The sequence below is a fragment of the Arachis ipaensis genome, chromosome B05 (genome assembly GCF_000816755.2).
Source record: "Arachis ipaensis cultivar K30076 chromosome B05, Araip1.1, whole genome shotgun sequence".
NCBI lineage: Eukaryota > Viridiplantae > Streptophyta > Magnoliopsida > Fabales > Fabaceae > Arachis > Arachis ipaensis.
The window spans coordinates 119,356,522-119,383,795 of NC_029789.2; the positions used below are offsets into that span (position 1 = coordinate 119,356,522).

General features: G+C 31.9%; 1 protein-coding gene and 1 long non-coding RNA gene across 5 annotated transcripts in view; both read left to right on the forward strand.

Moving 5' to 3' along the window:
* On the forward strand, positions 65-8,880 carry LOC107643912. 4 transcript variants are annotated; one of them, XR_002363447.1, is made up of 4 exons: positions 65-1,050; positions 1,183-1,230; positions 2,060-2,184; positions 6,581-8,880. It is a non-coding gene; the product is annotated as an uncharacterized LOC107643912 (long non-coding RNA). The 4 variants fall into 4 exon arrangements; XR_002363445.1 differs by having other exon boundaries at positions 242-1,050; positions 6,594-8,880; XR_002363444.1 differs by lacking the exon at positions 6,581-8,880 and having other exon boundaries at positions 2,060-2,462.
* Positions 26,823-27,274, forward strand: part of LOC107640958 (protein C2-DOMAIN ABA-RELATED 7-like) — a 1,251-nt gene continuing 799 nt past the window's right edge. The window contains exon 1 of the mRNA XM_016344462.2: positions 26,823-27,173. Within this exon, the coding sequence (XP_016199948.1) occupies positions 27,060-27,173 (114 nt within the window). The 5' untranslated portion in view covers positions 26,823-27,059. The remainder of the gene's footprint in view (positions 27,174-27,274) is intronic.

Genomic DNA, 27,274 nt, shown 5'->3' on the forward strand with positions numbered 1-27,274 from the left:
TGACAATTACTTCGAAAGATAACGAGATTCTTAAAAAAAATATTTTTTTTGGCTCCTGATCTTTATTTTTATGGGACTGATTAGTCCTTGTAAAAAAAGTCAATATATTTCTTTTGGCATATGAGTTAATCAGTCCCATTTTTTTTTGTTAAGAATCTCGTTGTCCTCTCGAAATACTTATAAGGAGTTGGGGGTTGGGTATTCATTCTCTTTTTTTTTAAACTAGAACAGCGTAGTATTAAAAGTTTTTTTCTAAAAAAAATAAACCGGTCCGAATTTCAAAAACTGACCAATTCACCAATTTTCATGAAATCTACACGGGTCAAATCGATTATCACCGATTTTGATGCAAGACCAGTCCTAATCCTATATCCTATCCTATAATCCTATAACTATCCTTTAAAAGAAGGTTTATTCGGGAGTGGAAATCCAACGTGGCATGTTCTAGATTCATTCAAAACAATTCCTTCCTTTTATATCAAACTCATCTCTCCCATTCTGCGTCATTGTTGTCACTTGCCACAAATGCAATAATTGAGCATGAAATTTTAAATTTTGAATTTTAATTTCAAAATCAAAATTGAAAAAGAGATTCATTCTCGTCATTTACGTTCTCCTTCCATTCTCATTTTCTATTTTTCTTTCTTCTTCTTCATCATCATCATTAGTTCCTCCTCCTCCTCTTCAGTTCGTTTCTCCGTTCTCTAATACTATTTTTCGATCTCTTTTTCTTCTTTAGCTTTTTTGTTCCTAATCTAACTTGAAGGTGGAGATTATAGAGTTTCAAAATAGTTGATGTCACTGTACCTAATGGCTCCAACCTTCAGGGGAGTCGTGGTGGTGGAAGAGACAGCAGCGGTGGTAGTAGGGGTTATGAAGGTGGATGCGGTGGCGACGGCGGCTATAGTAGTGGAGGAGTCTAAGGCGGCATGGGTCCACTGTCGTGCATGCTACAGCCGTGGTGGAATGGGTCAAGGATTGCAACCAGGGAGGAGGCGGATGCGGAAGTAGGTTTCGGCGGCGTTTGTGCCAGCAGAAGCTGCTAAAATTGTAAGCATTTATGGACATTTTGCAACAGACTGCCCAACAAGCTCTATGAGAAAATGAAAGTATAAGATTTTAATACCCCTGTTTTCTTTTTTTTTAATATTATTTTTGTTTATTTAAATTGTGTCTTCATAGCAGGTGGCAGCACCAGATCACTCTCAAGAGACGCGCTCCCACCTAGGGGTATTTCTTTTTTCTTTTTCTAATGACAAATTCGTAATGGTTTGCGATGATAAGTTATGTGTGTTCCTTACTATTTGATCTGATGTAAATGTCTGTACTGTTATTGTTGTTATTGTTGTTGCGATGCGTCTTTCTCCGTTGATGCAGAAAATCCAGAACCGTAATATTATTGCCAGGATTCTAATTGCCCTTCACCAAAAGGTCTTAACTTGATTTCTTCTTATCTTTAATTTTGCATCCAATAAGAGCAAGTGAGATTTCTAAGTGATGCAACATGAATTGTTCGTTTTTCCTTTGGTTTTTGATGTCATGGCTTCTGTAATTTCAAAATAATTTAGCAACTAAGGTAAAAGAAGATCTTTCTACAGCTAATGTGGAGGTTTGTATCCACTCTATTGTGTTTCTGTTAATTTTTTTGTTCAGTTCCTTAAACTATATCTACTATATTCATCACTCTTCACGGTAGTGAGTTTCAATTCTCGATTTTTGGGTCTTTTGTCTTCTAAAATTGGGTCAAAAAATTTTTTTCACTGCCCATTTCAGCTTTGTTGCTTTCAAATGAAACTTTGTAAATTTCATGTTTATGTTAACTCTGCTATATGATTCTATTATTTTTTCTGTGCTTAATATTGCGTGCATCTTGGTTTGAATTAATATTGCATTGTTGCTAATATGTTATATCCTTCTCCCTGCATAAACAATCTTTTACTGTGGAAAAAACTTTTGAAAATTGGACTGAGAAGAATTTAGCATAAATACATTATGATTTAATCAACTAGCAATGTTTGACATGATAGAAACTAAACTATATACTGTTTTTTCGTTCAAGGTGAATCTGATCAGAATAAATTGAAAGGAGTTAAGTTTACCTACTGACAGCAAGTAGCAACTATACGCCTGGTTCATCCTACACCACCCGCTCTGTCTTTTTACTTTGTGCTTTGGCATCGTTAGGTAATGTTCTATTTGTTGTATTGCTATTGGATTCCTTTATAGTGTTTGTTGCATCGCTCTCATATAAGGATAGATGTCATATAAGGATAGATTTCGAATGTTATTAGTCGTTTCAACATAGGAAGTTATTAGGGTGTCAGCATTTGCTCTATGTCCTTCTGGAGGTCCTTGCACCATTTCCTTCCACTGTACACAATTTAACATTCATAGCTTTAGAAATAATTAACCAATGACAAAAGCACAATATAGTTTTAGCTTCATAGTGATCACCAAGTTCTGCTACTGTTGATCATTACAAGTCAAAAGGAATATAACCATGCATTAATGATTAAATTCTCTCTCTCTCTATATATATATATAATTAAAAATTTTTATTTGTATTTTTACACACTACAAAATTCAGTTATATAGTCTCAGCCAATTGTAAATGAATTTATCAAGAAGAAATACTTCACTGAAAATAAATTTTATAGATGAGCATATTATATTCTATTTCCATCAAAGATTCATTATCAATCTTTCACTCCACAGCTTAAAATATCATAGTTTAGCTAAGTAGATATCACGTACAACCAATTCCCAACCTTTTTAGACGAATTTTAAAATTCTCTATGATAGCTCCCTTGATGTTCAATTCATCACCTTAGATCCTGAATATCTTGAATTCTCTATTTATTTTTATGTTAAACTTGGTTTCCCAATTTTCATTAAGCATATTTTCTTTAATTAAGATCTGTTTCATATGCCATAATTTGATGTTTCCTTATATCTAAATTTAATTGTTCTTCATTCGTTGAGCATATTGGAATTTTAATAGTGATATTTCTTTTTAGAAACTTCATTTCCTCTGTAAGAGGGTTCGTTATTTAAGTTTTGATGTATTTGAAATTTATTGGACACTGAACTATTAAGTGTTTTTAATTGTGAGTTATTAATTATTAATTTGGTGTTGTAAAGTAACATGATAAGGATATTTATAAAAACTAGCTTCAATTTGGTTTATATCATGTTAAGTTTGTCTTTTCAAGTTTCAACCTATCCATTTTGATTGTGAGAAATTACTGCTCTTGATATGATGTGGTTAGTCTTGACAATAGATGGTTCAGATTTAGGCACCTCTAATTACTGTAAGGCTTTACATGCAAGCGCATCATAGTTTGCGTACTTGCAAGACTATTTTCACTAATGAGTATTCGTTTATTTTCAGTATTATATAATTTTGTAGTTGTTTACAAAATAGTGAAATACTCCACATCTGATCAAACTATCTTTTATTGATGCTTATCTTAAAACTACATTATTCTGATTTTATTTTACATTGTTATTGACTAAACTCATGCAATTTAAAAGTTATCTGCTCTTTACATATAGAATGTTGATGGCAAGAAATCACATCCGCACAAACTACCGGTAAGTATACCGGGTCGCATCAAGTAGTAAAATTCACAAGAGTGAGGTCGATCCCACAGGGATTGATGGATCAAGCAATTTTAGTTGGGTGATGAGTCTAGTCAAGCTAATGTTGAAAGAGTTTGGTGAAATTAAATGGGCAGAAAGTAAATTGTAGACAGTAAAGCAACAAAATGTAAAGGATTAGAAATATAAATACTGGAAAGTAAAGTATTGGAGAATTAAATGCTGGGAAGTAAATGACAAAAACTTAAATGGCGGAAAATGTAAAAGGTTGAAACTTAAAGAGCAAAAAATGTAAATGACTTGAATCTTAAATGACAAGAAAGAAAAAGGGCAGGATATAAATGGCGATGAAACTTAAATTGCATGAATTGTAAAGGAAATTGGGTGCTGAAAATTTAAAAGAAAGCAGTGAACAATTGCAATTAAAGTAAATTCAAGGCAATCTAATTTGAGGAGAATCAAAGAGAAAGATTCATTAGGGATTGGAGATATCATAATCCATCATGAATCAAATGGGTCTCAACTTCTGTCTCAATCATATGAGTAGATCTATGGCGGATTGTAATTGATTGGATCCCAATTCCTTGGCAACCCAATCTCTCTAATCACAATCAATCTTGCCAATTCCTTGATCTAATTGTCATGAGAAGAGGTTAAGTGCATTTTCTTATCCATAAGCCACACAATTTCTCAAGACCTCAATTCCTCCCGAATAGTGTTGGTCAAGAGAATTGTGAAGGATAGAGCTCCAATTCTAATGCCTATGATTTCCCTTCCGAAGCTCACACAAGCATTCAATAGATTCAAACCCCCTTCCGGAGTGAGTGAATCTCAATAAGCATAGAAGATATCCTATAGCTACCCAAGTGGATTGAGAAGAAGACAAAGTTCATTCATTCATTAGTATTACAATAGAGCTCCTCCCCCTAATGAAATGGGGGTTTAGTTCATCATTGCTCAATCAAAATCTAAAAAAAAATAAAGTACATGAAACTGAAAGAAAAGTACAAAGTAAATTATTTCAGGGTTTCCCAATTAGGGTCCCTGCTTCCCAGCCTCCTTTCTAACTCAAAATCTATCCTATTTATACACTTTCCCAATCAATCTTCAAGTCTTTGGATGTGGGCTTTAGCCTTTTTTGAAGCTAGTTAGGAGTGACTTTTAGTGACGTTGGCCTAGGCATTAGCAAACTAACGTTCATACTTGCATGGGTGCCATTTTGAATTGAAGTTGGTGCTAGCATTGGTGGGCAACGTTTGTGTACAAACGGTACCAGAAACGTTGCATGCAAAAGCCTCTTTGAACGTTGCCACGAACGTTGGGCTCAACGTTGGTGGCACCAACGTTCGCTTGGTCATGCGTGCGCCTCGCCCACGCGTACGCGTCAAAGCTGATTTTTTGCCATTTTGCGCGTGTGCGTCGCTCATGCATGCACGAAAACTTGCTATTTTTCCACTTTCACGCGTATGCGTCGCGTCAAAATTTTCCAACTTCAACTTGATATTTTATCGAAGACGTTGGTGGTAACATTGGTTCACCAACGTTCCCACCAACGTTGGGCACCCTTCTTAGTTGCAACGTTACCAGCAACATTGGTGAGCCACTCTTGGGCCACCAACGTTGCATGCTAGGCCTTGGAGCGTTGGTGATCAACGTTGGTGAGCCATCTTTGGCCACCAACGTTGCACCTCTCTTGTAGCAACGTTGCTAGCAACGTTGGTGAGCCACTTTGGGCCACCAACGTTGCTTCTCATGCCTGGAACATTTGTGGCAACGTTGGTGAGCCAACTTGGCCACCAACGTTGCTCATCCTTATACAAGCAACGTTCATGGCAACGTTGGTGAGCCAGCCAGGGCCACCAACATTGCTTAGTTCTCCTCTTTAAGCAGCATTTGTAGCAACGTTGGTGAGCCAACTTAGCTACCAACGTTGCTTCCTTTTCCACAAGCAACATTCATGGCAACATTGGTGAGCCAACTTTGGCTACCAAAGTTGCCTTCTCTGCTTCTTCCTTGCTCTTCCTCTGCTTTTGCTCACCTATCATCAACCAAACAAATGCTTCAAAGCCTTGCCATAATCACAAGATTTTACATCATTCATAATATTCAAGTAAATCTTGCATAAATCTCATGAAAATGCACATAATTAACCATGCTTGATTGAATCAAGATATGCATGCAATTCTCATCCAAAGCTTACTTATTGCCTAAGAAAGTGCATGAAATCAAATGAAAACTAATGAAAAAGGCTTGTGAAACTAGCTTAAGATGCCTAGGCATCAAATGTGTCAAGTCATTTTTTTATAACTATAAAAGAATGGTGCTTTTTAATTTTGTTGCCTTATAATATGTAGTTATTAGTACAAGTTAAACACGCAAATTATGTGTGCGGAAGAAAAAGAAAGAGAAATTAAAACAGTTTTACATATCCAATATAATTCTTAACTACGCTTATCATAAACCACAAATATTTGCTCATTATTTTTTGAGGAAAAGATTCAAGAAAATGCATAGGCATAATGCAGTTGTTGTTGGCCACATATGTTCATCATATCCATCATATTCAATGTCCATTACTATTATATTTAATATGTACAATGATAGCAATTTACCCTTTACTTTCTAAAGAGTAGTTTTTTTCATTTGAAAAAAATATATTTTTCAGGTGTGAAGTCTCAATAGACTTGAATTCTTCTACTTTTTTAATTGTTAGTTTGAATTCTTTTCAGTACGACCCATTCTCTTTATCTGCTACCTATTACATTCTGATTTCTACATACCATGAAATAGGTGCTCACTCTCATGATCTATAGGTATTTAATTGTTTCAAAATATTTTGTAAGAGAATTAGTTAGTTTGAATTCATTGTAGTTCACTTAATGCATCCATGGCTTTCATTTTTTTTAATTTGTGGTTGTGTTGTTTCTCTCGGTTGATCAAATAAAAAAGTTTTAATATTTCTCTTTTAATATATATTGAGCATGAAATTGAAGCTGTGGTGAAAGTGGATAGTACCACACTACAGAATTTTTGTTTATTTGTGGAGGTTTTTTTTCCTATTTGTGGAGGTTTCAAACCCCCACAAAAAGAATTGTGACAATTTCAAAAACCTCCAAAATTTGAGGTGCCACGAGCTCCTTTGTGGCGGTTTTTCACAACCCCCACAATGTCATTTAGTGGCGGTTTTCTATCCCTTTTGTGGGGGTTCTGTGCTGGTATTTTGTGGCAGTTCTTGGTTAATGTTTGTGGCGGTTCAAAACCCCCACAAAAAAATTTTATATTAAAAAAAAAAACAGCTATTCTATGGGGTTTCAAACCTCCACAAACCTGTCAATATTATTTTTAAAATATTAATCTGGATGTTAGAATTACATTATTATACTACTCATCATTTACTATTTAAAAGAAATACTTAAACAAGACATTAAAAATGTAGAAGAAAACATGCACAAAACTATATGCTATTGCTACCACATATCCAAATGCAACATCATATTGCTTTTTCAAGTCCAAAGCCTAGGCCAAAGAGTCCTTGCCATCTTCATTCAGTTTTATGGAGAGGATGTGAGTACTTACTTAAGGGAGAAAGATCATCTCTATAAACTCTCTGTTCCATTTTCTATCTGTGGTCAGTAGGTTGTTTACTTTATTAATTGTTGGAAACATGTTGTTGCTGGATTGATTGCTGAGAATGATATGATATGGGTATGTGGGGGGGTAAGGGGGAACTAGAATTCTTATCAAACATTAACATCATCTCCTGACCTTATACTCGACCTCAAATATTTTTCCACCACGTTCCTACCCTCTAAAAGGCTTTGCCAGTCCTAGGAAGGTTTAATCCCTTTTTTCTACAGTCAATGGAGACTTATATCTAAAGTAATGACCTTTTAGAATTTTGCTAAGCAGAGCATCAGTATTAATAGCCAATGTCCAAAAATTATTTTTTAAGCAGAGCCAGATTTTGTGCACGCAAGTCCTTAAAACTCAGTTCTCCCTTTCTCTTAAGTCTTGTCATTCTGTCCCAACTAATCCATGTGACATTATCCTCTCTATGGCTCTTTGACCCACTAAAATTGTGTTCAAATTCTATGAATCTAATCCAATGGTGAATCATGTAGCTTAAAATAGGATAGAGTATACACAGGAATTGCTTCTTTTGTACCTGGTCTTTGATGGCTCCAAAAACGGCTTCTTTATATCTTTGTACAATTGACGGGAGACCTAGGTATTTATCTTAGGCCCTATATGTCCAATATTCAAAATGTTTGCTAGTTGTTGTCTAATTTGGAGAGGAGTGTTATAACTGAAGAAGACTGTTGACTTACTTAGGTTGGTTTTCTATCCACTAACCATATCGTAGTCATAGAATCAAGATATTAGCACATGATTCTTTTGATGCTTTTAGAGAACATTGTTTGCAAAGAGAATGTGGCTGACTACTGGACATCTTTTGTGAATTTGAATCCCTTGAGCAATCCTGTTTTGCTCTATTCTGTGTAGCAAAAAAGAAAATTCTTCAACACTTAAAAAGAAAAGATATGGTCATAGGGGGTCCCCTTGATGGATACCCCTAGTTGGCCTAAAAATATAAAAGGTTGATCCTCCACAAGTACAAAGTAAGAAACAGTAGAAATCAGTATTTTGATCCATACTATCCATCTAACATCAAAACCCATCATTTTCTTTATAAACTACAGAAAACACCACTCCACTCTATCATATGTCTTGCTCATATCCAGTTCTAGAGCAATTTCATTCTCCAAGTCTGATCTTTTTTTACTTAAGATAAAGCATAAATCTCAAACCTAATCCAACCAATCAAACCCTTGTCTCCCAAATGTTGCAGCCCTAAGTTTAACTTTCCTTCTAACTTCACTCCTCAATCAGAATCATCTCCTGCTTCTATCTATAACCGTTAAATAAAGGAGAAAAAACAAAACTCAATTTTGTATTCTAATAATCCTAATTCATCCTATCAAATAAATATTTCAAAATAACAATGATAATTGAATTTCAACAATGTATATTGAACCCAAAAAAATTGGGAAAAATCACCAGGTTGCGATAGAACATAAATTGGGAGCACAAGAATCAGAATTAAGAGGGAGATTAAGGAACTCATACCTGATGACTAGAGCGTGATTCAGATTTATATGAAAATTAGCACTAGCTTGTCCGAGAAAAGGATTCAGATCATGATTAACATTGAGATAAAAACTTGGAAGAGATTCGAGCGATGAAAAAGATGGAATGATAGAGATGTGAGAAGAAGAATAAGAGCGGTGTGTGGTTCTCAGAGGGAATGAAGAACCGAGAGTAGTTTGTGTGAGATAGAGTGACGAGTGGATATATTTTTAGTTTAGCCGTTTAAGTTTGTTGCTATTTTTAAAATTTTAGCATGCCATTATAATTTATGATATTAATGGTAAATATACAATTTTCACTAAAAGATGGTTTTAAAAAAAAATTATAGCAATAATATTATGGCTGCTAAAAGTTTATCGCTAAAAATCTTTTTTCTTGTAGTGCCTACAACATTATCCTTTTTCAAGAAACAGACGAGGAAGCCGATGAAAATTTTACTAAGCTTTTGATGTGCTTTTCTTTGATGTATTATTTTAGTTATTGATTTTTTCTTCACCATTATTATTACATTTTCGTCAAGACGAATAGGAGTGTTTGATTTGATGGGTTTGTATATACATATATGTTTGTAGAAGTTATTCTTATAAATGCAAAATGTTGTATGGAAGTCGTCGTAATATCCGCTCTATCAGAGTAGCGTAGCTGAAAACGTGACATTCTAATAGTAAGGATGTTACAGTAAGCACTCAAGTTTAAATTTTTAAAAATTAATTTTTTTGTTAAAGCAAATTATGCAATAAAAAAATTCATAAAGACATTATTGATGTTCAAATAATAAAAATAAAATTATATTAATTATATTTATACAATAATCCAAAATTATAAAGTTAAATATTCATCACACACATATACATATATTAAAGAAAAGTAGAAAATAATCTATTCATAAATAACAGGGACATGAGATTTAAGAGCATACAAAGTAAATATAACACCTACAACCTTTACACTAACACGATAAGATGATCATCATAAATCTTTTTAGCATAAATTAAACAGCACAATATATAATAATAAAGACACAATCAAACCCAAAAAAGTTATAGAACACCTATCATGCTCTACGACTGTTAGCATTTAGGAAGTTTTAACCATTTATTCTTTATTGCCTATTTTTTTATCTACTATGCACTTCATCTACAAATATGTCAAGGACCAAACCTATGCTTAAGCCTTTCAAAATTTCATATATTATTGCCAAACACAATATTATTATGTGTCATCCATACACACCAAAGAACTGAAAATAACAAAATTATCCATCTTTTCTTTATAGAAACTACTGAATGGAAGAACTGTTGGTAAAAAGATGAGGTTCTCTTATAATATATATGACTTTTTATGATGATAAAATAAAAACGAAATGCATGGAATAATATTGTATATATTTAAGTTAATTTTAATTTTTTTTAATAACCAAATTTGTCAGTAAGTAACTGATAAACAATGACAGTTAATATGGATTAGATATGTTTGGTATAATATACGTTTTATTATTTTGTATGAAACAATATTAGTTTTAATTTATATATTTATTATTATGCATTAAAAATAAAAAGTATTTGTATTATTAGTATTTTTCAAAGCTTCCTTAACTTCGACCATGATTAGGCTTAAAAGCTCACCCACCTTGTTGAAAATAAATATAATCTAATCAATTTTCATCTGATAGTGCTATACATTGCATAATCATAGGAGAATTAACTTTAGCAAGTTAACAATATGGTATTTAGTTTATCATAGGAGTATTTTTATACATAGAATTATCAATCAAATTATGTATGACTTCTGATAAAAATAATATATTCAAGGGATATTGGTTGTTAGGTAAAAGATAACAGATTGACAAAGAAAATTAATTACAATGTGTATATTTATTTTAAGAAATATTCTTCTATGTAATACTATAAAAAATACAATGGCCACCCTGAATTATTATAGGTTTAACTTCTATCGACAGCGGTAGAGTGCCTAGATTGAGACATTTTCGGGTTATAGTATTCGTCAAATAAACAATTAATGAAACATTCATCCATACATTCTCATTTTGAGTACATTTATACATAAAAAAAATTATACATAAAGAAAAAAAAGAAGAGTTGAAATAGCAAAAGCGATAAAAATGATGATTCTTATAATTTTGTGTGACTATCTATATATAGAAAATCGGAAGACTATGATTATCTAACAAAATTAATTTATATTTATTACATTCAATTTGAATAAGTAAAAAATAATCTTATTTTAGTTTCATCCTTAATTCACATGATCTAAATTTAGCTCAATTTAAATGATTTGGTTTGGTTTAATTAATTAATTAATACAAATAATTAGTATAATTAATTTGGTTTAATAAATTAAAAAATACTAATAGAACATTAAAAGAAATAAATTAGAAAATAATATAAAATCAAATTGATATAAATTATAATAAATTATGCGATATTTAAATATCTAATCAAATCAATTAGTTGCTATAGTTAATTTATCGTAATAAATTATATTTGATGAATTAAAAGAAATAAATCGCTAAACACTCTCAAAAGTATATCGCGTCAACTCCATCATTAACTGCAGAAACCTGATTTTTATATAATAGAATATATAATAAATATAGTAGATGAGAATATGATATGTGACATATTTTAATTATAAAATTAGTAATATATAATAGATTTTTTTATGAATCCTTATTGCTTGTTCGTTGTTAATTTTTACGTTATTACTTAATAATTTTCGCCTATCAAACTATCAACTACCTATATTATGGTTTAGTTAATAAGAATAATGACATTAATATTTTTTCATAAGTCTTGTTATTATTTATAATTAGAAAAAAGTCATAAATAAATTTATTTTTAAATGAATGCTAATTTTGTTGTGAAATTCTATATTACTTTTAAAATTTTAGCGTAATTGAGTCTAATTTCTACATTTTGAAAAGAATTTATTCGAAAAAATTAAAATATAAATCATATTATTAGAAGATTAATTAGTGGTGCTTACTTGAACAATTAAATTTAACTTCTAATGATATTAAAGTCAACTTATTTTATGATCTTGTGCCTTCAAAGAATTCATAAGCTTGGCATAAAAATCTAACCATTGAAAAAGAAATTTCATTACAATGGGTATTTCATTTTTACAAATATTCTTCTATTTAATACTATAAAAAAATACACCGGCCACCTTGAATTACTACATATTCAACTTCAATTCGATAATTGTACACAACTAGAAAATTGCTTAATACAGACAGATTTGGTCTTTATTACCGACGGATTTTTTGTTACTGACGGATTTTGTCCTTCTATAAAAGTCTCGTCGAAAATTATTTACCGACAGATTTTTTTTGTCGGTAATTTATCGACAGATTTTTACTAGTTACCAATAGATTTTTCCTCAGTAAATTCTCCCTTCCATTTCCCTGAAACGTCAAACTTTCCGACGAATTTTTTGTTGGTAATTAGAGACAGATTTTTCGACAGATTTTTTGTCGGTAATTAGAGACGAATTTTTCGTCGGTAATTTTGGAACCTTAGAAAACCATTCGAAACTTTGAATACAAACAAAAAATCCGTCTGTAAATCCGTCAGTAAGGTAAAATAGAATTTTTTTTTTTAGATTTTTCCATTGCAAAATAAACCTGTTTTCATACAAAATAAATATAAATTTAATAAATACAAATTTTTATCTAATTTGTATTCAAATATTTATAATATTTCAAAAAATAACCAAATTCATCGTATTATCAAACTAAAAGAAAACTACTATAAACAAGCAAGTCAATATAATTCAAAACATAAATAAAGTGTATTGATACATCAACTATAATTCTCAGTATATTGTTCAACCATACTAAAACTATCAGCTATAGTCTTCAGTGTCATCTTCATCCTCATCATCATCATAGTCCTCATCCGAAGAGATTGAGGGTGGCGGCGGTGGCGGAACAGCACTGGAACTACTTGACACTCTAACCTTCTCGTAATAGCTAACATAAGCCTCATTCCATCTCTTCTGTTTCAGCTTTTCTTTCTCAGCCTTTCTAATTGCCCATTCTAACTTTTTCAACTTTTTTTGAGTCTTTTCCAAAGGAGCCAAGCGTGTATCTAACAACTTACTAATACGCTCATCTATTTGTTGAGTAACACGCTGAAAAAACTCTTCAATGAGATTATGAATCTGTTTTCACAAATCAAGAATGGAATTTTGATTTCTAGATGCTCTTCCAGATACAGAATTGCCAGAAGTAGTTCCAGACTTGATAGAGCTAGAAAAGAATGCCCTTTTTTTGTAAACTCGATTCTTCTTTTTCCCATCACACACTTCCTCCCAAATCAAGTCTTCATTAATTGGTGGTAGCTCCATTCCCTGTGCTTGAGCCTCGGCATGTTGGGCCTGAACTTCTGCCAACTTTTTTATAAACTTCTCCTGTTGCACAATGATTATATCAATTATATAAATCAAGTTTCAAACAGTATAGTACACTATTTCACAATAATACGGTACTTATGACTTGATGATTTCAATCTAAAAATATTGATTGAATGACCCATCTTGTTTCTGAAAATTTTTATCAAACAGCTTACGTGTATCATTCCAAATGCTTTAATGAAATAAAAAATTCATCACATCAACCAAATAAATCACAAATCGGAAACAAAATTCAAAGGCAAACGCTAGCTTAATCCCAAATCAGAAATGAAATCAAGCATAAACTAACATGACATGAAAATTACATTGTAATAATGGAATTTCATTGTATAAAAAACTGGAAGAAAATATAGAAGAAAATTCAAATACTCACCATCGGTGTTGGGTTTAAAGAGAAGAAAAAGTTACTGAAGGAAGATTAGGATTTGTACTCGTAAAAGAGGGGAAGAGAAGGGACGGCATGGAAAACAGAGTGATGGAAGTCCCAAAGGTGTTTATGATGGTAATTGTGGCAGTGATGATTCAGATGGAGATTGGGGGGAAGAATGCGGTGGATGAAGGCGCTGAGGAGAAAGGTTTGGAGTGTGAATGGAGCTAGACGACGAGGAAGATGATTATGAAGCTTGTTGGGAGTGTGAATGGAGCTCGAGAGGGTAGGGATAGAGTTAGGTTTAACTCAATATTTCTGACGGAATATTTTGAATTACAGACAGATTTTCTATCTGTAATAGTTTAATAAAACGCAACGTTTTTGTTCATTTAATTACAAACGGAATTTTTGTCGGTAACTATTTTCCACGAAGAAAATTAATTTTTCTGACAGAATTATCGACAGATTCTCTTTTCCGTCTGTAATTTATTCTATTTTATTTTCCTTTGTTTTCGACAAAAAATCCCTCGCAAATTCTGTTTGTATTTTCGTGGGATAAAACCTATCGGAAATATCCGTCTTTAATAGCTAGTTTTCTAGTAGTGTGTAGAATGCCTAAATTGAGATATTTTCAGGCTATAGTAGTCGTCAAACAAATAATCAATGAAACACTTATCCGTGCCTTCTCATTTTGAGTATATTTATACATAAAAAAAATTATACATAAAGAAAAAAAGAAGAAGAAAAGAAGAGTTGAAATAGCAAGAGTGATAAAAATCATAATTCTTATAATTTTGTGTAGCCATCTATATATAGTAGACCAGAAAACTATGATTATCTAACAAAATTAATTTGTATTTATTGTATTTAATTTAAATAAATAAGAAATCATCTTATTTTAGTTTAGTCCTTAATTCACATGATTTGAATTTGGCTAAATATATATTATTTGATTTAATTATTAGTTGAAAATATCTCAGGTGCTTATTTTATGTATAAATTTATTATTTTAATGACTAATAAATTAATCAAATTAATTAATTAGTAGTTTAGTACACATCTTCTGTAATATTTATTTCCTTCATGATCATCTTTTTTAAAATAGCAAAAACAATTATAATTGTGATTTGTTGTTTCTGCATCTGTTTTTGCTGTTGCATTTGAATTTTGCTTCTTATTCTGCATCTGTTGAATTTTGTTATTGAATTTGCTTCTTTTTCTGCATCTGTTGCATCTGTTTTTGATTCTTCTATTTTTTATTTTGTTATTGAATTTGATGTTGTTCTGGATTTTTTTAATTTGTTCTTGTTCTTATTCTGGATTTTCCTAATCTGTTTTTATTTCTTGTTCTTGTTTCTTATTTTCCTAAATTTATAGATTTTTTATTTTTGTAATTGAAGAGGAATTTGAGTATTTTTAATTCTTATAATTGGATTTTGTTAATTGTATTTAAAATTTTGAAATTTTGAGTTTTGTTAATGGAAGAAGAATTTGTTCTTCTGGAAGAAGAAGAACAACAACAAGAAGAATGAAATGGTGGAAAAAAAAAGGGTATTTTTGTCATTTAAAAAAATTTTATTAGAAAGGACTATTTTAAAATGAAATGTAACACTAAGGACGATTTTAAATCAAAAATTATATCAGAACGATTTCGATTCTGACCCTCAACGTGATGGACCAAAACAATACTTATCTCTAACAAATAACTTGTACATTTTACTTAACCTTTTAACATATGGGAATATGTAGATAATGATTATTTAAAAAAATGTATGCAAAAAATTAAGACAAAATTAAATTTATACTCCTCCTTTTTCAATTTTTTTTAATATATGGTTATTAACCTATTATCGTAGAAAAATTGTGACCAGAAAGTAGTGTTTCTCTTTCAGTCTGAAAATGTATTTTATTGAATTGAACTGAATAACTATTATAATTAACAACAATTACTATAAATAGTATACATTCTAACTACTTGATATTTTTATACTCTAACTAACACTGCATAATAGAATTATAACGAACTCGATCATGTTAGCACAACTAACTCAATTACAGCGAGCATAACTAACTTAACTACTAATTAATTGACATTCACACTTTTTCGTATAACATCTTTTTTCAAGCTAGAATCGGTGCTATCCATCATTCTAAACTTGCTTTGACACAATTAAAATTGATTGGGTGCCAGTACCTTTGTTAGTATGTTTGCCACTTGATTGGTAGTGAAAATAGGTAGTAACTTTGTGATTTATTCTTGATATTTGTCTCTCATAATGTAATAATCTATTTCTATGTGTTTAGTTTTTTTTATGAAATACTGGATTAATCAGGATATTCATAGATTAGTCCATTTTTAACACAATAGAAATTAAAGTTAGGAAAAGTATAAGTAGATAATGAGAATACTAAATAATATGAATAATGGATAAGTCAGATGTTTAATTCAATATGTATGCAGATGATTATGTTCATTATTTTTAATTGGATGGTTTTGACGTTGGAGATTTTTGCCAGTAAAGAATGTCATAAAAACAGTCGCGTTGTATATAGTCTCTAAACCGACAAAAATCCCTTCGTACAAACGTTTTGGTTGTCACAAGTAACAAACCCCTTTAAAATTGATAACCGAGTATTTAACCTCGGGTCATCGTTTCAAGGAATTGCAGGGAAGTATGTTCTTATTATTGGTTATGAAGATTGTAAATTGGGGGTTTTTGGAAGTGAGGAAGCAGTATGCTGAATGATAATAAAAATAAAATAAATAACTATAAAATAAACTCTTGGCAAGGTATGGAGAACTGGAGGTCCTATCCTAATTATCCTTATCAATTGTGATGAGAATTGGATTCTTCCCCCACCTTATTAACCTCTAACTATGAAGGTAAGTTAAGTGGACAAATTAATTCCAATTTTCAATCAACAATGAGTTTGATAACTCAAGAGTTACCAATGTCTCAACCAAAGCCAAAAGAGAGAAAATATCTAATTTAAATTAAAAGCAATCTTAAACAGAGCATCAATATAAATAAAGCAAAACAATCTTAAATCTGAAATATCTCAAATAATATCAATTAAGAAAATCATAACATGAATGTAGCATAAGCCAAATAGGCAACATAACTAATATAAGCATTAAAGTATCTGAACGTAAGAGATAAATATAAAGTAAAAGAACGTTGAACCTGGGATTTAGAGTCACTCCTAAAACTAAGAGAAATCCTAAATCCTAATCCTAAGAGAGAGTAGAGAATCTCTCTCTCTAAAAACTACATCTACTCCTAAAATTATAAATTGTGAGAGCCTCCTCTGAATGGATGCATTCCCCCACTTTATAGCCTCTAATCTGTATTTTCTGGACCGCAAACTGGGTCAAAAACAGTCCAGAATTCGCTGGTTTCGAATTCAACTGCGCTGATTTCCGTCACTGCGACGCGGCCGCATGGATCACGCGGTCGCGTCACCTAGAGTCAGGGGAACTATACTATATTATATATCAAATCGAAGCCCCGGACGTTAGCTTTCCAACGCAACTGGAACCACATCGTTTGGACTTCTGTAGCTAAAGTTATAGCTGTTTGAGTGCAGAGAGGTCAGGCTGGACAGCTTAGCAATTTCTCCAACTTCTTGCATTCCTTCCACTTTTGCATGCTTTCTTCCCATCCTCCAAGCCATTCCTGCCTTATAATATCTGAAAACACTTAACACACATATCAAGGCATCTAATGGTAATAAGAGAGGATTAATAATAAGCAAATATAAGATCAAAGAAGCATGTTTTCAATCAAAGCACATAATTAGGAAGGCAAATGTAAAACCATGCATAATAGTATGAATAAGTGGGTAAAGAGTAGATAAAAACCACTAAATTGAGCACAAGATAAACCATAAAATAGTGGTTTATCAATGGTTATTTCTTTTGATTCGATTTACTCAGTTTACAATGACTGGATATTCAATTCATTAGGTGTGTAGATGGTTATCCTAATGTTACGGTTTAGGAGGTAATTTGGGAGTGGAGTATTTTTTTTACTTTATTGGGTCAATTCTAAAACCTATTATTCACATTGTTTACAAAAATCATTGTTTATCTAGCAAAACCTTTAAAGTAAAAGAACGTTGAACCTGGGATTTAGAGTCACTCCTAAAACTAAGAGAAATCCTAAATCCTAATCCTAAGAGAGAGGAGAGAACCTCTCTCTCTCTAAAAACTACATCTACTCCTAAAATTATGAATTGTGAGAGCCTCCTCTGAATGGATGCAGTCCCCCACTTTATAGCCTCTAATCTGTATTTTCTGGACCGCAAACTGGGTCAAAAACAGTCCAGAATTCGCTGGTTTCGAATTCAACTGCGCTGATTTCCGTCACTGCGACGCGGCCGCATGGATCACGCGGTCGCGTCGCCTAGCGTCAAGGTAACTATATCATATTATATATCAAATCGAAGCTCCAGACGTTAGCTTTCCATCGCAACTGAAACCGCGTCGTTTGGACCTCTGTAACTAAAGTTATAGTCATTTGAGTGCAGAGAGGTCAGACTAGACAGCTTAGCAATTTCTCCAACTTCTTGCATTCCTTCCACTTTTGCATGCTTTCTTCCCATCCTCCAAGCCATTCATGCCTTATAATATCTGAAAACACTTAACACACATATCAAGGCATCTAATGGTAATAAGAGAGGATTAATAATAAGCAAATATAAGATCAAAGAAGCATGTTTTCAATCAAAGCACATAATTAGGAAGGCAAATGTAAAACCATGCAAATAGTATGAATAAGTGGGTAAAGAGTAGATAAAAACCACTCAATTGAGCACAAGATAAACCATAAAATAGTGGTTTATCAACCTCTCCACACTTAAACACTAGCATGTCCTCATGCTAAGCTCAAGAGAAACTATAAAGATGAAGAGGAATGGTAGAATGTATGAAATGCAACCTATCTATATGAATGCAACTACATGCAAAATGTTTCTACTTACTTGGTTAAAAGTAAACAAATCTTTTAAGAACAAGTATGAATTGGATTTCACTAATTCAAATAATGAAAATGAAGTACAAATAGACTTGTAGAAGAAAATAGCTCATGAAAGCAGGGAACAAGGGATTGAGCATCGAACCCTCACTGGTAGTGTATACACTCTAATCACTCAAGTGTTTTAGGTTCGATTCTCTCAATTCTCTACTAACCTTGCTTTCTAAGGCTTGCTCTTCATCTAACAATCAACATAAATTTAATGCACAAATACACATATCAAGAGGTCTTTTAAGGGTTGTAATGGGGTTAGGGTCAAGGTAGGATTGTATTTGGCCAAGTGGACTAAAATCTGAATCCTTAATTAACTTAAACTTTCCACCTAACTTAAACAATCCATGTAATCATAATACAAATCTAACTATCCATTAACCATGTTTTCCACATATTCATGCATTCTAATTTCAAGTACAATTCATATGCATTGTTTTCAACATTTACTATGGGGCATTTTGTCCCCTTTTTCTTATTTGCTCTTTTTCTTTTCTTTTTCTCCTTTATTTTTTTATATTATTTTTTCCTTTTTTTAATGCATATGATTAAAGTATTGAATGCATGAACATATTCTCAACATTTTTTTCACATTTTCAGAAAATTCTAACATACTCAATTCTCAAACCAAATGTTTCCAAACCCAATTTCCCACACTTAAATCATAAGCACTTTCACTAGTCTAAGCTAACCAAGGATTCGAATCAAGGACATTATTGTTTTCCGCTTAGAGTTAATGATGTGCTAAAATAAAGAACAAAGGGGTATAATAGGCTCAAATTAGTTTGCAATGGATAATGAAAGGTTAGGCCATATGGGTATGTAAGCTAAGTGAAATAAAGGCCTCAATCATCTGAGTGCATATATACATCAAACCATGGAAATATAGAATTAAGCAAGACAAAGATCACAAATTTAGAGAGAAAAATACACACTAAAACAAAATTTTTGGTTGATAAAATGTAACCAATTCAAATAGGCTCAAAATCTCACAGGTTTTGTGTGTTCGAGCTCTAAACCATGTTCCAGTATAATATCTCTTCAAACAAGTGTAACATTAAATTTTATTCAAATTAGTGAAATTCTCTAAAAATTTTCTTAAAAAAGAAAATATTACTTCAACCAAGTGGTAAAATATGCACAAAATTAAACAAATATGCAATCAAACATGCAAATGCAACAATGAACAAACAAATAACATAAAAATTTTGGTGTTGAGTCAGGAAATAACTAACCCATGGAGATCGGTATCGACCTCTCCACACTTAAAGATTGCACCGTCCTCGGTGCATGCTGAGATGTGCAGGTGGACGGGTTGTTTCAACTGTTTGCTTTTCTCTAAAGATTTTGCAGATGGACTTGTTTGTCTCCCTTTTAGAAGTTTCTCCTTTTTGCCGTCTTTGGTGGCCAGCCTGAAAGAAGAGGAAAAAAAGAACAGTAACGCAGAAATAAAGATAAGAAACAATTTAAAACATGGGTTGGTTAATGCCAAAGAATGAGGGTCTCAATTACATGGTAGCTACAACATGCAAGTGAGAAAACAATAGAAGCACATGGCATACCAGTGGTGCAAAAATGTTGCAACAATGAGGGAGAGTGTGGGTAAGGAGAGATAATATAAATTCATATCAATGTAAAAGTAATACAGGTATAAAAGATTGGCATTGATATAAATAATATTACCTATTCAAAATAAAACAAGTCACTAAGCATCAAGAAAATATCAGAAAAGATGTAACAGTTGAATAAGAATATTTGAACACCAATAATAATTTTAGAAAAATAAAAATATGTAATGAATGAAAGTATGCAAATAAATTAAATAAACTAGAATGGGAGTGAAAGAAAATAAGAAAGGAAGAAGAAAGAAATAAGAAAAGAGAAGAAAAATAAGGATTAGGGAAGAAAAGATAAGAAAATTGGCTGATCTGGATATTCTGTGTGCCGCTTGTGACACGGTCGCGTGGTGCGCGATAAGGTTGGGTGACGCAGACGCGTGGGGCACGCGATCGCGTGACTTGATTTGTGTTAGTGGCGCGAGTGCAGCCTCGCGGTCGCACAACTCTATGTTCGAAACTCTTTTTGCCAAAATTCTGGGTGACGCGATCGCGTGGTCGACGCAATCGCGTGAGTGGCCATCATGGGGATATGACGCGGACGTGTGGGAGACGCGTTCGCATGGTGAGGCTTGGGCTTCCAGCACGAGTCCAGCCCAACTCCAGCTCAACTTTCGGCCATACACCCTTTTTACGCCGATTTCAGGTCACGCGGTCACGTGGGAGGCCATTATTCCCATATGACGCGGTCGCGTGGGGCGATTTGTGCCATTGGCACGCCTCCAGCGCTGCTCCTGCGTAACTCTCTGTTCATATTAATATTGTCTCCCATCTCCTTGCGACGCAGACGCGTCGCTGATGCGGTCGCGTCGCGTGCTAGCTTTTTTTTTTTTTGTAATCTGAAAAATGCAGAATGCAGTGTTAATATGAATGTGATGCAAAACTCCAAGTTCAATATAACAAAATAAAATAAAATTCAAAAACAAATAAAACTAAATAAAAATGAAAAAGGATGATCATACCATGGTGGGTTGTCTCCCACCTAGCACTTTTAGTTAGAGTCCTTAAGTTGGACATTTGGGGAGTCCTTTGTTATGGTGGCTTGTGCTTGTACTGATCCAGGAATCTCCACCAATGTTTGTGATTCCAGTAACCTCCGGAGTCCCAAACTTTGTTTTTACACCCGTCTTTATGTTGATCCTTATGATTCCATCCGGGTAGCAAGCAACCTGAATTCTCACTAAAGCGGCCAAACAACTTTCTAGATCCATTCAGTTGAGCTTTACACCAACCTTTGCATTTAAACTTAAAGCTTCCAACCATAATGAACCTTGCAGGACAATTCTTACCACTGGCCATCTTTCTCTTACTCTTAATGCCACAAAGAGCTCTAAGTTGACCATCCGTCTCCAGTAGCCCATATTCAAGTGGAATTAGAAAGTTGAGGGATATGAATTTTACCCACTTGAATGTTGTGAAGGATGATGGCAACTTAGGGGGAGGTGTGTTTAATGAAATTGCAAGCTCCACTCCCTTGTGCTCTTTTCTGATAACTACCACCTCTTTGCAAGCTTCTTCAATTTCAACCTCTTCCTCTTGGCAGCTTTCTTCCAATTCAATCTTCTCTTCATTGCTTTCCAAGGGCATGGGAGGTTGTGCTTCTTCCCATCTTTGATTGTTCCAACCTTGATGCCTATTCTCATTGTAATTTCTTCTTCCTGCAACATAATTGTAACTAGACTCATAGTCAAAGGGGTGAGAGTTCATAGTAGTAAATAAAAATTAAAAATAAAAATAAAAATAAATTTAAATTAAAAAGGTTATTTAAATTTTGAATTTGAAAATTAAATTTTGAAATTTGAAATTTTGAAATTTGAAATTTGAAATTTGAAATAAGATAAGATAAGATAAAAATAAAAATCTGAAAATTTTTTTTTTCAAAAAAAATTAATTAAAAATATTTTTGAATGAAAGAGAAAAATAATAAAATGACACCAAATTTCAAATTTTTAGATCAAAACGAAGAAAACAACTAAGAACAGCTTGAAGGTCAAGATGAACGCGAAGAACAACTTGAAGATCAAGATGAACACTAAGAACAAATTTTTGAAAATTTTTTTTAATAACTAAATAAAAACCAATAACCTCTTAATTTATGAAAAAGCAAAAATAAAAATAAAAATAGAAACAAATAAACAAGTAAAAAGCAAATATTTACAATAACCAATAATAAGGCACACGTTTGCAATTCTCCGGCAACGGCGCCATTTTGATGTTGGAGATTTTTGCCAGTAAATAATGTCATAAAAACAGTCGCGTTGTAGATATAGTCTCTAAACCGACAAAAATCCCTTCGTACAAACGTTTTGGTTGTCACAAGTAACAAACCCCTTTAAAATTGATAACTGAGTATTTAACCTCGGATCGTCTTTTCAAGGAATTGCAGGGAAGTATGTTCTTATTATTGGTTATGAAGATTGTAAATTGGGGATTTTTGGAAGTGAGGAAGCAGTATGCTGAATGATAATAAAAATAAAATAAATAACTATAAAATAAACTCTTGGCAAGGTATGGAGAACTGGAGGTCCTATCCTAATTATCCTTATCAATTGTGATGAGAATTGGATTCTTCCCCCACCTTATTAACCTCTAACTATGAAGGTAAGTTAAGTGGACAAATTAATTCCAATTTTCAATCAACAATGAGTTTGATAACTCAAGAGTTACCAATGTCTTAACCAAAGCCAAAAGAGAGAAAATATCTAATTTAAATTAAAAGCAATCTTAAACAGAGCATCATTATAAATAAAGCAAAGCAATCTTAAATCTGAAATACCTCAAATAATATCAATTAAGAAAATCATAACATGAATGTAGCATAAGCCAAATAGGCAACATAACTAATATAAGCATTAAAGTATCTGAACGTAAGAGATAAATATAAAGTAAAAGAACGTTGAACCTGGGATTTAGAGTCACTCCTAAAACTAAGAGAAATCCTAAATCCTAATCCTAAGAGAGAGTAGAGAACCTCTCTCTCTAAAAACTACATCTACTCCTAAAATTATGAATTGTGAGAGCCTCCTCTGAATGGATGCAGTTCTCCACTTTATAGCCTCTAATCTGTATTTTCTGGACCGCAAACTGGGTCAAAAACAGTCCAGAATTCGCTGGTTTCGAATTCAACTGCGCTGATTTCCGTCACTGCGACGCGGCCGCATGGATCACGCGGTCGCGTCGCCTAGCGTCAGGGGAACTATATCATATTATATATCAAATCGAAGCCCCGGACGTTAGCTTTCCAACGCAACTGGAACCGCATCGTTTGGACTTCTGTAGCTAAAGTTATAGCTGTTTGAGTGCAGAGAGGTCAGGCTGGACAGCTTAGCAATTTCTCCAACTTCTTGCATTCCTTCCACTTTTGCATGCTTTCTTCCCATCTTCCAAGCCAGTGGCGGAGCTTAGTTCAGACAAGGGGGGCCATGGCCCCCCAAACTTTTTATAAAAAACTTAGTAGTACTTTTTCAAAAGATAAAAAATAATTCAATTGACTTAAATACTTTACTATGACTTAAAGTATCTAATAAGTTCAATAAACAACACTCTCTCTATCTTTAAGTTCAAATATAAAAAATTAGATTTTTTATTTATTTAATTTAATATTATTTTATATTTTACTATTTATTTAATTTAATTTTTTATATGATAAAAAATAATAAAATATTTAATAAGTATTAACAATAAATATTATAAATTTTAATATTTGTCTTTCTAACTTCTTCTTTACATATTTTAGAGGATATATGTTCAAATTTTTATATAAAATAATAATAAAAAATCAAAAAATTAATACATTTTTTAAGAGGAAGGCTAATATTTAAGAAGGAGAACATATAACTTTTACAATATCAACACCTGTAGATAGTTCTTCTACTTTAATGAATCACGAAGAGAGTGAGATATAACCTTCAAAAGTTCAAAAAATTATATCTGATGACTTTAACCTTAACTTTTTGGAACGAGATCTTGAAAAACGGTTTTAAATTTGGCAATATCACCCAAACCAGAGAGATAAGATTAGACGAGCTCAGGGACGGACATAAGGGGGTGAGTGGAGGCCTCCCCCAGCTTTTTTTAAAATAATTAATAGTAATATGTTATTATGTATAATTTAATTTAAAAAAATTATTTAGTATTTAGTCTAGTATAAATAATAGTCCAGTCCAATTTAAATATTAATGATTTCTAATATCCAAAAAGTAAGTAACAATATTAAAAAAATCTGAAAAAGATATTATTACTAATATTTTTTAATTAAATAAAAATTTTCAAATCTTATAAAGTGAATTCTTTTTCTTCTTGTGACCGTCTTTTTTGATTCATTTGGTATTAATTTTTTCTGTTTCAATTGCTACAACTAAAAGATCTTTTTCAACTATGAATATTGTGAAAAATAACTCAGAAATAAAATAAAAAATAAATTTCTTACTAATTGTCTTTTAATTATATTTAAAAGAAAATTATTGAAAAATTTGACAAAAATTCTATTATCATTGAATTTTATGATACGAAAAATTTACTCCTTCGTTAATAAAAAATACACACATATTTTTTGTACTTTAAAATATATTCTCTATCGGTATATTTTTATAATACATCTTATATTATATAATTTTTTATATAATTTTTAATATTATATGTGTTATTGGCCCCCCATAATAATATTTCTGGATCCGTCCCTGGACGAGCTTATCTTAAATGGGGTCCATATCAAAAATATTTTGACAATTATTTTCTATCTGGCCCCCCCAAAATTTTGTTTCAAGTTCCGCCACTGCTCCAAGCCATTCCTGCCTTATAATATCTGAAAACACTTAACACACATATCAAGGCATCTAATGGTAATAAGAGAGGATTAATAATAAGCAAATATAAGATCAAAGAAGCATGTTTTCAATCAAAGCACATAATTAGGAAGGCAAATGTAAAACCATGCATAATAGTATGAATAAGTGGGTAAAGAGTAGATAAAAACCACTCAATTGAGCACAAGATAAACCATAAAATAGTGGTTTATCAATGGTTATTTCTTTTGATTCGATTTACTCAGTTTACAATGACTGGATATTCAATTCATTAGGTGTGTAGATGGTTATCCTAATGTTAAGGTTTAGGAGGTAATTTGGGAGTGGAGTATTTTTTTTACTTTATTGGGTCAATTCTAAAACCTATTATTCACATTGTTTACAAAAATCATTGTTTATCTAGCAAAACCTTTAAAGTTATTCTTGAACTTTCTCTAAGAGGTAAGAAATATGGACTCGCTAGATTTAATACTGGATTATGCTGATTTTTATTCGAATTGAACTACATGGCTTAGTTGATTCAGAAGACTTGCCGGTGTTTGCAAATTAATTATTGGATTTGCCTCTGACGCTATTCTTCAATTAATGCATGTGTTTACAATTAATTGTTCAACTTTCTTTTCAAAACTCGCTAATAAAAAATGCTTACTTGAATCTTTGATTCTTGTTTAAGTAACACAAATTTTATTAGTCTCTATCCTTTGAGTCTCAAAGGAAGAGAAGGAAAGAAAAAGAAGAAAGAAGAGAAAATTGAGATAAAAAATATGATAATTAATGAGTAAAAATGGTAAAATGTAATAGATTTGAGAAATAACCGAAATCAATGAAATTTTTGTTGATTAAGTTTTTTCAAAGCTCAATTTTTCATTGATTTCTCTTTTTACGTTCACCACACCGTGTTAAAATACTGAAAAGTTTAAAGAGAATATTTTAAAAGAATTTCTTACAAATAGAAAGAGAGAGTTTCTCTTCGTCTGAAAAATAAATTTCATTAAATTGAACTAACTAACTGTTATAATTAACAACAACTACTATAAAATAGTATACCTTCTAATAAGTTCTAACTACTTGACATTCTTACATTCTAACTAACACTGCATAATAGAATTATAACAAATTCTGTCATATCAGCACAACTAACAGAACTAACTTATTTATAACTAACTCCTTTACTACATAACTGACTTAGCTACTGAATACTATTGACATCCACACTTTCTCATATAACAATCTATTTCTAAATCCAATTGATAATATGTCTACTTTTGTCAAACAAAATTTACTATATATCTTTTTTTTTTCCCAGAAGACTATGTCTAAAATTAAATATTTTTGTTACCAAAATATTGTGATTTACTTAAGACAAAGGTCATTTTTGCACTACACACTTGGGGTAAGTATTAATATTTGTCCCTAACTTATTTTAGCCTTATTGTTATCTCAAACATCTTAAAAATGACTCGATGTTATTTTACCGGCAACTCAAGCAAAAATAACTAATAAAAATGGTAATATATAATAAATGTTACATGCAGCAAACTGAAAGAACAATATCCTGCAAGTTCAACCTAGTACATTAGAGCTCCTCCAACAACGAACAAATACAGAATGTGCTAATTTTATCCTTTAATTAAAACGGACAATGGTCTTTGTTATAATCTTGATCGTAAGTTTTTAAAATACTTAAAAACTGTAACGTAATTGAAGGAATTTATTTTGTTTTTAAAATCAACTAATTAAGGCCACGTCACATAGGGGAAAAGTTTGGTGTAGCCCGCATGATAAGAAAACCAAATATCTAAAATAGATTAGTGTAGATTAGTTTAAGTTCTGTTAGTGTTCACATCTTTATATTCTTTTCTTTTGCTGAACTGATTTTGTTAAACAAATCATTGTAACCTTGCAACTTATTGTTGAGTAGTTTAATGTTAAAGAATTAGACATACATATTTATATATCAAACTAAGTTTTTCATAAGTAACAAGAATATCATCACCATCATCATCGATATCTTAGCATCCTGTGGTGATTTTCAGAGGCGACAACAAACTGTACTATGATGGACCAAATCTATGGTGTTCTCAAACTTAGGATTCAGAGAGGCATTAATCTCGCAATTCGCGATTTGCGTTCTAGTGATCCTTATGTTGTTGTCAGCATGGGTACTCAGGTTAGAATCTTATTATTGTTATTATTAGTTCCTTGAGAGTTCTACGAAGATATCTTCATATATGTCATTATAATAGTTAAGATGCGAATTGCTAAGCAATT